Below are 13,214 nucleotides of genomic sequence, written 5' to 3'. Positions count from 1 at the left end.
TATCATGGATGGCCAGTCCTTGTGTCCATAGCCCAGTCTATGAATTTGAGAGTGGTTACATTTCTTCAGGTCTTTCACTGAGCTTGTTGTAGAAACAGGGGTGGGGAGCCAGAGGTATCAGGCAATAAGAATTAGGTTACTTGAAATTCTAAACTATTTTCAGTTTTATTAAAGGTGTGCCATCAAGGCAAATCAAGTTACTTTTGTTGCAATTTCAACATGTATTGTAAGCAGAGGGGGCCATTGTATATATTGTGGAGTGAGTGAGAAATGCATTTTAGAAGTTTATTATACGCTATATTGGGCATTTCTATTGGATTTTCTGTTGCATATGCCTGTGTACTGTAAAGGAAAATGATCGACCCGGTGAAAGCTGTATGTAAAACAGAGTACGAATAATGTCTCGAGTCCTTACTGTATCCGTGAGGGGAATTTTCCATTGCGATTCTTTTTGAACGGGGCGCTGGTCCAAAGTCTTCCGCTCATAAAATCATAACTCATAGAGCAGGGGGGGGGGGTCGTTTTATGCTGTGTTTTCTGAGGGAGACGAAAAGGTGGGCTAGTGGAAATGGAATGCGTTTGTTGGAGGAGGAGGAGGAGGAGTATAGACTATGACTGTGTAATTAAGTGAGAGAAAACATATTGGGGAAGGATTTGTTAGTATCGTGCAGACTGAGGGTGTACAGGTCGGTAGTATAGGTTATCAAGTTTGAACAAGAAGAGTGTGGAATCTGAAATTCAGCGCTTTCTGTACTTTTCACAATGCTTTCATGAATTAACTTCTCACATTATAAAGCGCACTGTTCCAGAAAAGCGGGTTTTCTTTTTAACTTCATTCACCGGCTCGGATTGAGATAGCCATATAGGGATTCAATGTGCTGCTTTGGAAAAGAATAGCCTGTCTGCCGTATCGTCTCCACGATCGTCTCCATTTAAACTGAGAACAGAGAATTTTTTTGGACCTCAACAATCTAACTGATGTTCTTGTATAACACCTTTGCGCGGATAACTTCTCCACAATCTTGCATGGTGCTTTACGGGCAAGGAGGAATGGCGCGATAAAGTGGTAGCCTATACCTGGCATTCAGAAGAATCAATCGAAGTACCTATTTTGTGTACACTGCTGGCTCATGATGTACTCTCCGATTTGTCTTACTCAGGTATATGGAATGATTTTAAGTTTTGATTTCTTATTATCGATTATGTGCCTTTATTACATACGCTAGTGCCGCGCAATTTATTGAGTCGGCCTATCTTAGTTATAAGATATCTTAGTTATAAGATAGTCACTTGCACTACCAGACGACTATCGACAAAACAATGCTTTGAAAATGGTCGTGTTTTGTATCAAACTATAGTTCATATACTGCTTATCTTTTGTAGCAGCCATTGGTTTTTTGTAACTTTTGGTATGGATATGATTTTCACCTGGTCTTACGCGTGTTGATTAAAAGTGCACGAAATAGGTTGTATTATAGGATGACAAGTTCATTTTGAGTTAGAAAGAACATGTGTGTTACCAGTGAGAGAGAACCCCCCCCCCCCCCAAAGAGTATGTGTATTACCACCATGTGTATCCGACATTAACTACAGTACAAGTCATCTTCCAAAATGCCGTGATCATAATCATGCTATCAGATGAAATTATACAAAACTACATTCCTTTGTCCCGTGTCTCGTGTGTAATCTGAAACAAATCAACAGATTACCCTTTAACCAAATGATATTATTATTATATATATTTAGATGACTCCAATTTGGTTATGGCCTGGTAATATTATAAAATCAAAATAATCATAGTGCGTATCAGGAGAGAGTTTCACTCAGTTGAGCTGCATGGGAGCCACTTGCAGTGAATGAAGATGAAAACAATGATAGTGGTTAGACATAGTAGCATGGCTTTTGGCTGACTCAATTCGACTGTTTATATTTTACTTGGCATAAGTAAGTGATTGACTGAGATGTGGTTTAGTTTGTGCTTAAGAGGATTGGGCTTTTATGGCCTCAACTGAAGTTCACTGCACAAGGCCCTTGCCAACTCATTTGTCTTACACAGCATCACATGCAATTCCAAGGCTTACCTTAGAAATGTTGCGTAGCTAAACCTTAATTCTAGTGCAAACTCGGCTTACTTTCTTATATGAAGGGAAGCAGTTTCTGAGTTTTAATTGGTTGCTGTGTAATTACAATTTATTAAAATGTAGCAAATCGGACATTTTATGCCATTATGGTCCCTTTGTAAGTAAAGCTAATTCATGTAATGAATTATATATCTTACTGTTACTGTTATTGGCAATATTGTTAAAAAACTAACTTCACTTTTATAACAACTAATGTCTTGCTTAAAATGTACTATCACTTCACAGCAATATTGACTATATTACATTTTTTTTCTTCTAAAGACTCAAAAAACGTAGCTTTTAATCTTTCAGAAACTCGCCTTCTAAAGCAAAAGGGCTATAACAACATCAGTTCATACTGTTAAAAATGTAATGAGTTGTTATTAATGACCGATTTTGCTTCAGTGTTTTAGTTCAGCGCCCAAAGTCACGTTTTATTGGCACATGACAGTGCAGAGCAACGATGTGGCTTTCTCTAAGCAACACCATGCGAGTAGCATGAGAGCCTAGATACAGGAGGGAGTGGATCTCTGGTTTTCCCAGAGGCGTCTGCCTGCCTACACAAAGAACAATATGTGGTTTAACTCCTCCAAAGCCCTTTTCAAAAGAGCTGTCTCACAGTTTTTGAGTTTGAAATGTTAATGACTTAAACATTCTGATGTTTACGTTTTTGCTGTTTATTCAGCCCAAAAAGGTATAATATTTACATTTTACATTTATGTCATTTAGCAGACGCTCTTGTCCAGAGCGACTTACAAATTGGTGCATTCACCTTATGATATGGGATTGCTTTGTTATTTATTGTTTATGTTAAAAGTGTATTAAAACACTTTAGGCTGGCCATAGATTTGTCTAAACTTAAACTTATTTGCAATAAAGTTGGTTTTATACATAGGAATTTGAATCATTAAACACCTAATAATTTTCATAATAATTTGTCTTAGTCAAAATGACATGCTCCATGGCATTGCACTTTGCAGTCAAACAAGCTACCTATAGACAGGCCTACATTTATGAGGAAAAACAAATCTAACCTACCTACCTAAAGTGGATTTAGAAAGGATTTAATTTCTGCTTAGCACAGGGCATTTCAATCCTCCCTTATTAAAGGAGCAGAGGAACTAGAAAGAATGTGGAGGTTGTGCCAAGATGCCATTTTCATTGTCAACCTTGGTTAGATTTAGGAATGACTCGGAGTAAGTGCCATGCGTCTATGAAAACATATTAAGGGACATGACACGGGACTGCAAACCTAGTCCCAAACCAATGTTAATACCGACCTATGAGCATTTTTCACTACACTCCAGTCCCCCCTTCTAGACTATCGTTTCTCCACTTCCAGCGAAGGGCAAATACATGTTGGAATGTGGACGGTTTGATAAGAGAAATGCAAGTGTGAGGGAGCATGATCCTCTTACCAACTACCCAGCAGTCTTAGTCAGAGCATGTTCGGGGGAAACGGGAACAGCACCAGACTACATTCTAATGTGGGCTTCCCAGCAGTCTTAATCAGAGCATGTTCGGGGGAAACGGGAACAGCACCAGACTTCATTCTAATGTGGGCTTCCCAGCAGTCTTAGTCAGAGCATGTTCGGGGGAAACGGGAACAGCACCAGACTACATTCTAATGTGGGCATCCCAGCAGTCTTAATCAGAGCATGTGCGGGGGAAACGGGAACAGCACCAGACTACATTCTAATGTGGGCATCCCAGCAGTCTTAATCAGAGCATGTGCGGGGGAAACGGGAACAGCATCAGACTACATTCTAATGTGGGCTTCCCAGCAGTCTTAGTCAGAGCATGTGCGGGGGAAACGGGAACAGCACCAGACTACATTCTAATGTGGGCTTCCCAGCAGTCTTAATCAGAGCTTGTTTGGGGGAAACAGGAACAGCACCAGACTACATTCTAATGTGGTCTTCCCAGCAGTCTTAATCAGAGCTTGTTTGGGGGAAACAGGAACAGCACCAGACTACATTCTAATGTGGGCTTCCCAGCAGTCTTAATCAGAGCATGTTGCAAGGGAAACGGGAACAGCATCAGACTACATTCTAATGTGGGCTTCCCAGCAGTCTTAGTCAGAGCATGTGCGGGGGAAACGGGAACAGCACCAGACTACATTCTAATGTGGGCTTCCCAGCAGTCTTAATCAGAGCTTGTTTGGGGGAAACAGGAACAGCACCAGACTACATTCTAATGTGGTCTTCCCAGCAGTCTTAATCAGAGCTTGTTTGGGGGAAACAGGAACAGCACCAGACTACATTCTAATGTGGGCTTCCCAGCAGTCTTAATCAGAGCATGTTGCAAGGGAAACGGGAACAGCACCAGACTACATTCTAAGGTGGGCTCCCCAGCAGTCTTAGTCAGAGCATGTATGGGGGAAACGGGAACAGCACCAGACTACATTCTAATGTGGGCTTCCCAGAAGTCTTAGTCAGAGCATGTTGCAAGGGAAACGGGAACAGCACCAGACTACATTCTAATGTGGGCTTCCCAGCAGTCTTAATCAGAGCTTGTTTGGGGGAAATAGGAACAGCACCAGACTACATTCTAATGTGGGCTTCCCAGCAGTCTTAGTCAGAGCATGTGCGGGGGGAACGGGAACAGCACCAGACTACATTCTAATGTGGGCTTTGCTGTATTGTGATGTTGGCGGTTGTAATAAACACAGTGGCATCCTCATGTCTTCGGCAACCTAGATTGTTATTTCTGGGATGTAACCCCAGCCGTATTTAAGATGGTAAAACTGGTGTTAAGGATGGTGTTTCTCCTTTTTTTTCTGAACAGATTTGTGCTGTAAACTCTCAGACCAGATAGACTTGACTGTCTTATAGGAGTCAATATGTGACAGTTATGACATTGTGGTTTGTCTCCAGTACAGAATTGTTTTCATTTTGTTGTTACGATTTTACTGTATTTTAACCACAAAATGCCTAACGTCAAATTTTGTATATAAGGTATTCTGTAACAAGTTGAATGTGTGTATTGTCTATTTATTTTTTGTTCAGGGTGACTTCTGGCTTATCGAATGGGAACTTTTGGGGGAAAAAGTCACTTGACATGACTTCTCTGTTTCTTTTCTTCTGTCTTCCCTTCCCCCTTGCCTTTCAGGATGAATTTCATCCCTTCATCGAGGCACTTCTCCCTCACGTCCGTGCCATCGCCTACACGTGGTTCAACCTCCAGGCGAGGAAACGCAAGTACTTCAAGAAGCATGAGAAGCGGATGTCTAAGGATGAGGAGCGTGCGGTCAAGGACGAACTGCTCAGCGAGAAGCCCGAGATCAAGCAGAAGTGGGCCTCGAGGCTCCTCGCCAAGCTCCGCAAGGACATCCGCCAGGAGTACCGCGAGGACTTTGTGCTCAGCGTGACGGGCAAGAAGCACCCGTGCTGCGTCCTCTCCAACCCTGACCAAAAGGGCAAGATCCGCCGGATCGACTGTTTGCGGCAGGCCGACAAGGTGTGGCGCCTAGATCTGGTCATGGTCATCCTGTTCAAAGGCATCCCGTTGGAAAGTACGGACGGAGAGCGCCTCGTCAAGTCGCCGCATTGCACCAACCCAGCACTTTGCGTCCAGCCACATCACATTACAGTGTCGGTCAAGGAGCTCGACTTGTTTCTAGCATACTATGTCCAGGACCAAGGTAGGTTGAATTACTGTGTGAATCACTGGTTGGGTGGGTGGAGTTAGGGGTTGGCCAAGGTCGTTGATCATATTTGCTGCCATCTTGGCCGCCTCATTGGAGGGTGGTTGGAGTCTCTCACCTATGGTGGCTTCAGAAGGTAGCTGGCCTTTCGTGAAAGAAAAAAAAGTCTAATGTGCAATCAGGCTTTTACATTTTTTATACAATACAATATAACCAGTATAAAAACCATAATATACCATCACACTTAATTTGCGCACACAGACAATAGAAGACAAGATAGTGTGTGTTGCGTTGCTTTTCTCTTCTGATTGGTCTGATACCGGTGCGGTTGTGAATGCTGTGTTGTTTAGGCACACACAAGTTCTCTTTACAAAGACTACATTAAAGTGCCGACAACTTATGTGTTCACAAAATGTATTGTACACTTTTGGATGATTGAACATAATAGAAATTAGAACATAATTTGATGTGACGGATAAGAATTTATGGTTTTAAAGAGGGATTTAGGGAAAGAGAGAAATGCACGTTTTTTTTATGGATGTAAAGTATTTATTTTTTCCTGACAAATGTTGATATCAGTCTTGATTTTTGATTAGATATTAAATCTAGTTTTTGTAACAAGGAGTTCCTACATTAGATTTTTACTGATAAATGTAGTTTGGATACAGATGTAAAATGAACAAATGTGTTACTTCAAACTCGGCATATAGTCAAATAATGAAATTGACAAAATTTCACAAATAGTGCATAAATACAGTAGATTACATTGGCAAAATATACATTACATGATTTGTTGGGTAAGAAAATGTAAATGTATTGGATTTTTAAAATAGAATGAAAACTTGTAATACAGAAATTAACTTAATGCCTATAAACTCAAACGTAGTCATAGCATTTCTTGATGTTATGATAGAGAGTGATCTTTATATTGTTGTAAGAAGGTGAAACTAGCAAGAACAGTCATTTTCTCATACCAAATATATATAATTTTACAAGACGTTGCTATACCGCACTGCAAATATATATTCTGGCAAATTCTGGTTGTTTTCTTATTCATTCTCTTAGGTATTTGCTACTTGTAACTTTTCTGTACTACATTAACGTCTATTTCCTTAACATTTTGTTCGATTTTATATTACAAGTGTGCATTTTAAAGTTATTTCAAACTCCCTGTCCAACCTGGGCCACAATAAATCCTCTAACGATAACGCCAACACATGCAGAAAGATACCCACCGTAATACATTGGCTGTTGGAGAAGAAACGCAGACAGTTTAGCTAGCTCATTGTCATGAAAGGCAGAGCCTCCATTTTGTGTTTGATAAGTACCAGGGGAAGCAGAAGGCTCAGCAGAGAGACAATAATGGTTGCCACTGGCACCATGGTTGGCATCAGACACTCTTTTGTGTCTTTTGTGGGGCGCTGCTGATTCTCATGTCTAGTTTGCATCTGCCACTGTTGAATAGTATCAGAGAGCACACCTCAAAATGTCTCGAATGTGGTCCGCTGATATGTAAGGAATAATCATTTCCAAAGCATACTGCACACCATAGGTTGTGGTAATTTAATTGAATGATTTATATATATTTTTAAAGTCTAAATGTTGCATTTGCCACTTGCAATGTGTATACATTTGGTTGCCAAGTTGGGGAATCTTAATATTTGAAAATATGTTTTTCCGTTATTAATATTTTTCCCAAGTGATGAAGGGTAATCATCTTTTCCTGTATTGGCAGCTTACCATATTCATTTTTTGAGTAGCTTAGACACCACGTATCGAATCTTCATTTGCAACAGGACGGACATTTTGTTAGCCGTTTCTTTTGAACAAGACTTTCAAAGATTTTCCAACCGTTTTTTTTTAATAGCCCCGAAAAGTAGGACACGTTTTCGAGTACAGCGCAAGGGCGGTCTTTGGCATACCGTTACCAGTGCCCAGCTTTCTAGACAATCTCGCCACATTGTGGTAGCGTGCAAGGCGGGTGCCATTTTGTTTGCGCTCTGCCAGGCAGGCAGGCAGGGATAACGCCAGTAATGGTTGTTAGAGTTTCCGAGGTTGGCATCAAACCCTCTTTGTCTGCTTCAGCGTGCCTTTGATTCGTTGGTTGGCCTCCGCAATGCAGTGGGAACGCTGGAAAGTTTCTGACAGTGGCAGAATGTGGACCGCCATGCTTTTGTTCTTCTGCAACAAACAAACAAACAAAACACAAAGACAAAAGTAACAAGCTGCTGCCCCACTTCAACAGAATATGCCGTTTCCGTTAGTCGTTAGGAAAAAATGATGTCATATGCTCCATGGTTTATTTGATTTAGATTGTATGCCATTCAGACTTTAGTGTTCTCCTAGGTGAATTATACAATTACATATTCTTGAATATGTATCTGCATTCAAATCGGTTTAAACAGTAACCCTCTGAAATGTTGTGGTGCCAGCTGCTTCTTAATGGCTTCTTATGTAATGTTAATGAAATGCTACTTTGTATATATAAACATGAGTTGGAGCTATAATGAACATTGCGGGCTAATGCCCAAAGAAAGGTCGCTGGCTCAGTGAGTTGGGTGAATCTAGAGAGGCTTCTCAACCCGTTGTTGTCGTGCATAGACGCGCTTAGCTGGGCAAAATCTGCCCTAGCAGCACCCATGTGCATGCCCAGATGAATGGCGACGGGAGGGGGTTGGGGGCAGGGAGTGGGCAAGCCATTGTGCCAACCTGCCAGTCTTTCTCAATGGAAACTCACTGGCATGGGCATAATACCCTTCGCCATGCGCTGCTGCTAGATGCTAAAACTACTAACCACCTTGTGTTCATCAGACATTTCTGGTTCGTATTGTAATTTCAAAGATTTTTGGTATCATATTTTCCATATCAAGTTCCAGGGCTAGAGAGAATATTTTTTTTTATAATAACCAGTCTGATTTGTCAGGACATGTTTGGAGATAGGGCCTCTGTTCATTCAGTTTCATTTCACTAGTCATCACTGTTTCACAAGCATACATTTTGCTGACCATATGTGAACTGTTGAGGATAAACTGTAGACTTACTTCTTCAAATATTCAGAATAAGAGAGCATTTCATTTATTCAACCCAAAGCTCGTGATTTCCATGAGATTTCTTATAAATCTCTGGGTCCCTTTAGCAGCTAAACAGTGATTGGGATGACTAATGGATTTTTTTTTTTACAAATCGTGCTCTGAATGCCAGATTTCTAAGAGGATTCAGTAGATTCTGCATTATTTATGTAGTATTTATCTCTTATCCGGCCTGGAATACCCTTTTCTACTCTGTGTTTAGCTCTGTTCTAGACTAGGAGGAACATTATTGATGAAATATACTCAGAGCCTCAAAAGACCAGTTATTTAATATGATTGAAGTGTCTCATACGTGAAGGGGCTGTCTGAGTGCTTCTCTTTTAGATAACTGGCTGAGGTCCTTCCAAAGTTTTTACCTACTAATGAGTACTGATGTCTGTAGAACTGGTGTCCCAAACTTGTCCCATTTTGCTTTGGATGTAGATCCTTTCAACAATAATTCTTTTTCTTGTTGAAAATCTTCCCACACTATTTTGTTTTTACTTTGAAGAAAATCAGTGATTTGCGAGTCCATGTTGAAGATAAAAACAGTTTAACTCATAGCCAGTAAAATAACAGGCTTGGTGGATCCAAGGGTCAATTCCTTTCCCTGTTATCCTGGTGCTGAAAGTTAACGCGGCCGTAAAAACATTGTTATGTTTTCATTCTTTAAATTTTCCCCCATTTATTCCTTCCACATTTTTTTTGTTGACAATCTTGATTGGTCCTGGATCTAATACATTCTGCCATGTTAAAACGACGGCTCTGTTTTACGAGAGCCAGACATCGCTTATAGTCCTGGTGTCTTGACCTCGGCTAAGAGATGTGGCGGCTGTCCTCTGAAGTTTAATTGAGCAAAAAAAGATCTGTGAAAATACACGGTTGGCCCCAAAGCGTGTGAGTGGACTGGGGGGGCTTTTGGCCTAAGGGGGTGGCAGGGGACTACCTGTAAGGCCCTCTGCTCTTTGACCCCGATAATTGGGGTCAGCCGTCGTGCTTCACAGACCACCAGTGGTCTCCTGACCACCATTTCTCAGTCTGCGCTCGTCCTCCTGTCCGTCTGTCAGATTTTGACTCAGTTAGTGGGAGAGTCAACAAAAGACAGGTGTTCCCTCCCAGGTTGGCGTGGTGTCAATGTTGGTCGGTTGTCTTCTCTGGTCATTGGCCCGCTAGTCACGCTGCACTGTGTGGGGTAGCGGTTGGAGCTGTGTGCCTCTGGGTTTCCAGCTGGCTGCATTTGAGGCATGGTCAAGGGCAGTGAGTTTGATCTCAGGACCTCCGGGTCACAGTTTGACCTCAGGACCTCCCTCCCTCCCTCTTTTCCTTCCACCTTCTCCCTTTTCCTCCTTTTCTCCCTCCTTGCTCTCCTCCCTCTTCTCCTCCTCCTCCCTCCATTCTTTCTTCTCCTTGCCAGGAGTTACCCCTGTGGGTCGGCACACCGCCCACCCCTCTCTGACTCTCCGTCAAGTCACCCCCAGACTCCTGTGACAGCTGCTTCAGGCCCAGGGCTCATAGCCAGAAAAGGATGGCTGGGAGGATGCCAGTAGCGGGAAACTAAATCGTTGCAGACCCACTGCGTTAAGGACACCACCATAACATGTCTTTTGTTGTGGTTAGGATGACAAATAGCTATTTTGTTAGTACAGTCCAGTAGTCTGCTTATTCCAGTAGTCTCCGTCGGTGGAGTCAATATAAGAATGGTTGTCCTTTGGAGGAAACGTGTTTTTATGTGCAGTGTCACGATGTTGAACGTAAAAGAGAGATGGTTGGTTCACATTTCTTTTTTTAAACAACAATACAATTATTCGTAGTTCCAATGTAACAGAGGAAACTTCGTCCTGAATTTAGCCAAGAAATTCTGCGAAGGCTTTGTTCATTGTGAACCACAACCCTGTGCTGCTCGGTAGCATGCTGTCGGGCCTGCAGTGAATACCTCACTCGAAGCCATAACCTATCGATCACATTACATCTAATCCACTTAGAACAAGTCCCTCCCAGCTCTGCTGCCCACTTTATTGATTTGCTCTTCCTGCTAAATGTCCCTCCCCCATATCTCTTCCCTCTGCTAATCTTCTCTTCTACCCTGTTGCTGTGTAAATGATGTGGTGTTACTCTAGGCTATTCGGCTAAAGCTCTCTCTTTGATTTCTTTCTTTCTTGATTGATTTCATAATTTCTTTCTTACATTTTAGCAATTTAGCAGATGCTCTTATCCAGAGCGACTTACAGGAGCAATTAAGGTTAAGTGCATTGCTCAAGGGCACATGGGCAGTCTGCACGGGAATTAACCGCTAGGCTACTGGTCGACCCTCTTTCCTTTCTCCCATGTTTAGGATCTTTCCCTGCTCTGCCTTTGCTTTCTTCTACAATCATTTCTTCCCTCCAGCTCTCTCTTCGACGCTAACCCCGGTGCTCTGAAACCAGGCCTCTACAACTCAGTATGAGCCGCATGTCATTAGTAGAAGGGTTTTGCTCCGGCAAATACCTCCAGGCTTAAACAGCCCATGTTACCTCCTTAGCCCTCCTCAAGGCTTAAACAGCCCATGTTACCTCCTTAGCCCTCTTTTGTGTGCACTGTGTACATAAATCTCCATGGAAACTAGACTACTCTGTGTAGAGGTCACAGCCCTATGTGGATGCCTGCTTCTCAGCCAACGTTATCACTCCTTTTCACTTTAAAAAAACATTTGGTCTGTAACTCCTTTAGCGCCTCTTTAGGCCTTTTGTCTGCTTGAGAAAGGAGTTCAGATATTTTTATAGAAGTTTCCACAGTTTTGTAGGCTACCGATCAATTTTTCTGTGGGTTCAGCTCATAGAAATAGAATTAGAACATAATTATATATTTATATATATTTATATATATATATTTATTTTACAGTATCCTTATGTTTCAGCGCCATCAGACTTTCCCAGACTTTGTGAGAATAGCCTAATACATTTCAACCCCTCTGAGACCACTTGACAGGAGTGCTGGTGTCACCCCCTCCTCCCAGCTAGTCCCGTCCTGTCCGCCAGCCCTTCTAAATGAAGACAAATGGGTACATTCACCCCCTGTCCCAAACCACACACTGTACACTACCTTACTGTCCTGGCTTACAAAGACCCTGCTGCAGCCTCCACTACTACCATCCAATGAACTGCTGTCTACTCTACTCTGCTCTACTCTGCTCTACTCTACTCTGTTCTACTCTGCTCTGTTCTACTCTGCTCTACACTGCTCTGCTCTACTCTACTCTGTTCTATTCTACTCTACTCTACTCTGCTCTACTTTTCTTTAATCTGCTCCGCTCTACTCAGCTCTACTCTACACTGCTCTGCTCTGATCTACTCAGTTCTACTCTGCTCTACTCTACTCTGTTCCGCTCTTCTCTGCTCTTTTCTGCTCCACTCTGTTCTGCTATACTCTGCTCCACTCTGTTCTGCTATACTCTACTCTCTCTAATCTACTCTGTTCTACTCTACTCTGTTTTACTCTACTCTGTTTTACTCTGCTCTACTCTCCTCTGTTCTTCTCTACTCTACTCTGCTCTACTCTACTCTGCTCTACTCTGCTCTACTCTGTGCTACTCTACTCTGTTCTACTTTGTTCTACTCTGATCTACTCGCCTCTGTTCTACTCTATTCTGCTCTACTCTGCTCTACTCTACTCTGTTCTACTCTATTCTGCTCTACTCTGCTCTACTCTACTTCTGTTCTATTCTATTCTACTGTGCTCTGTTCTACTCTACTCTGTTCTACTCTACTCTGTTCTACTCTACTCTGTTCTACTCTACTCTACTTTACTCTACTCTACTCCGCTCCTCTCATCTCATCTCATCTGTCCTCTCCTCTTTCCTCCTCTCTTCAAGCAGCCAGGCTGCCTGCCAGGCCCTATCTGACAGCAGGGATTATGGATTTGAGCAAAAGATCAGGAGGGAAAGACAGAGGAAGATGAAAAGAGAGAAGGAGATATGTAGACGAACATTGGGAAGCGGCAAGATGAAGAACTGTACATCATTGAATTCTGGCCAGATAAGACCTTGATTCACATACAGAGGACAATAGAAGCATGGAAGAAGCATTCCTTTAATGTCCTCTGTGTCTCTCAGATCCAGAGAGTGCAAAACCAATGTGCATCCTTCATCAAGCTAAAGCACATGAATGACCGCCAAGGCAAAATAAGAAAGGGGTGGAGGTGGGGGAGGGGGGGCGGGAGTGAGGGCCAGACAATCGGGGGAGGTTGCCAGGGAGATGGTAACTTCTCTGTACCCCCTCCCGCGCTCCCCATTAGACTCTTTTCATTCGGGACAGGCCCGATCAGAGGTCGAGAGTGATGGTAGTCTCTTCTTTTGTCTGCAAGTACTGTACTCCCTGTCATTCTACAATGAGTTGCCAGGTTTGA

At 42.5% G+C, this 13,214-nt stretch overlaps 1 protein-coding gene across 1 annotated transcript in view; it reads left to right on the top strand.

The window, feature by feature from the left end:
- The first annotated feature begins 482 nt into the window (after window positions 1-482).
- The window catches only part of LOC115199229 (nuclear factor 1 B-type), a 76,830-nt gene continuing 64,098 nt past the window's right edge, over window positions 483-13,214 (top strand). Inside the window, exons 1-2 of the mRNA XM_029761854.1 lie at window positions 483-1,160; window positions 5,232-5,763. Coding sequence (XP_029617714.1) covers window positions 1,131-1,160; window positions 5,232-5,763 — 562 coding nt within the window. The 5' untranslated portion in view covers window positions 483-1,130. The remainder of the gene's footprint in view (window positions 1,161-5,231; window positions 5,764-13,214) is intronic.

The sequence above is a fragment of the Salmo trutta genome, chromosome 8 (genome assembly GCF_901001165.1).
Source record: "Salmo trutta chromosome 8, fSalTru1.1, whole genome shotgun sequence".
Lineage (NCBI taxonomy): Eukaryota > Metazoa > Chordata > Actinopteri > Salmoniformes > Salmonidae > Salmo > Salmo trutta.
This window is presented reverse-complemented; position numbering and strand designations above follow the sequence as displayed.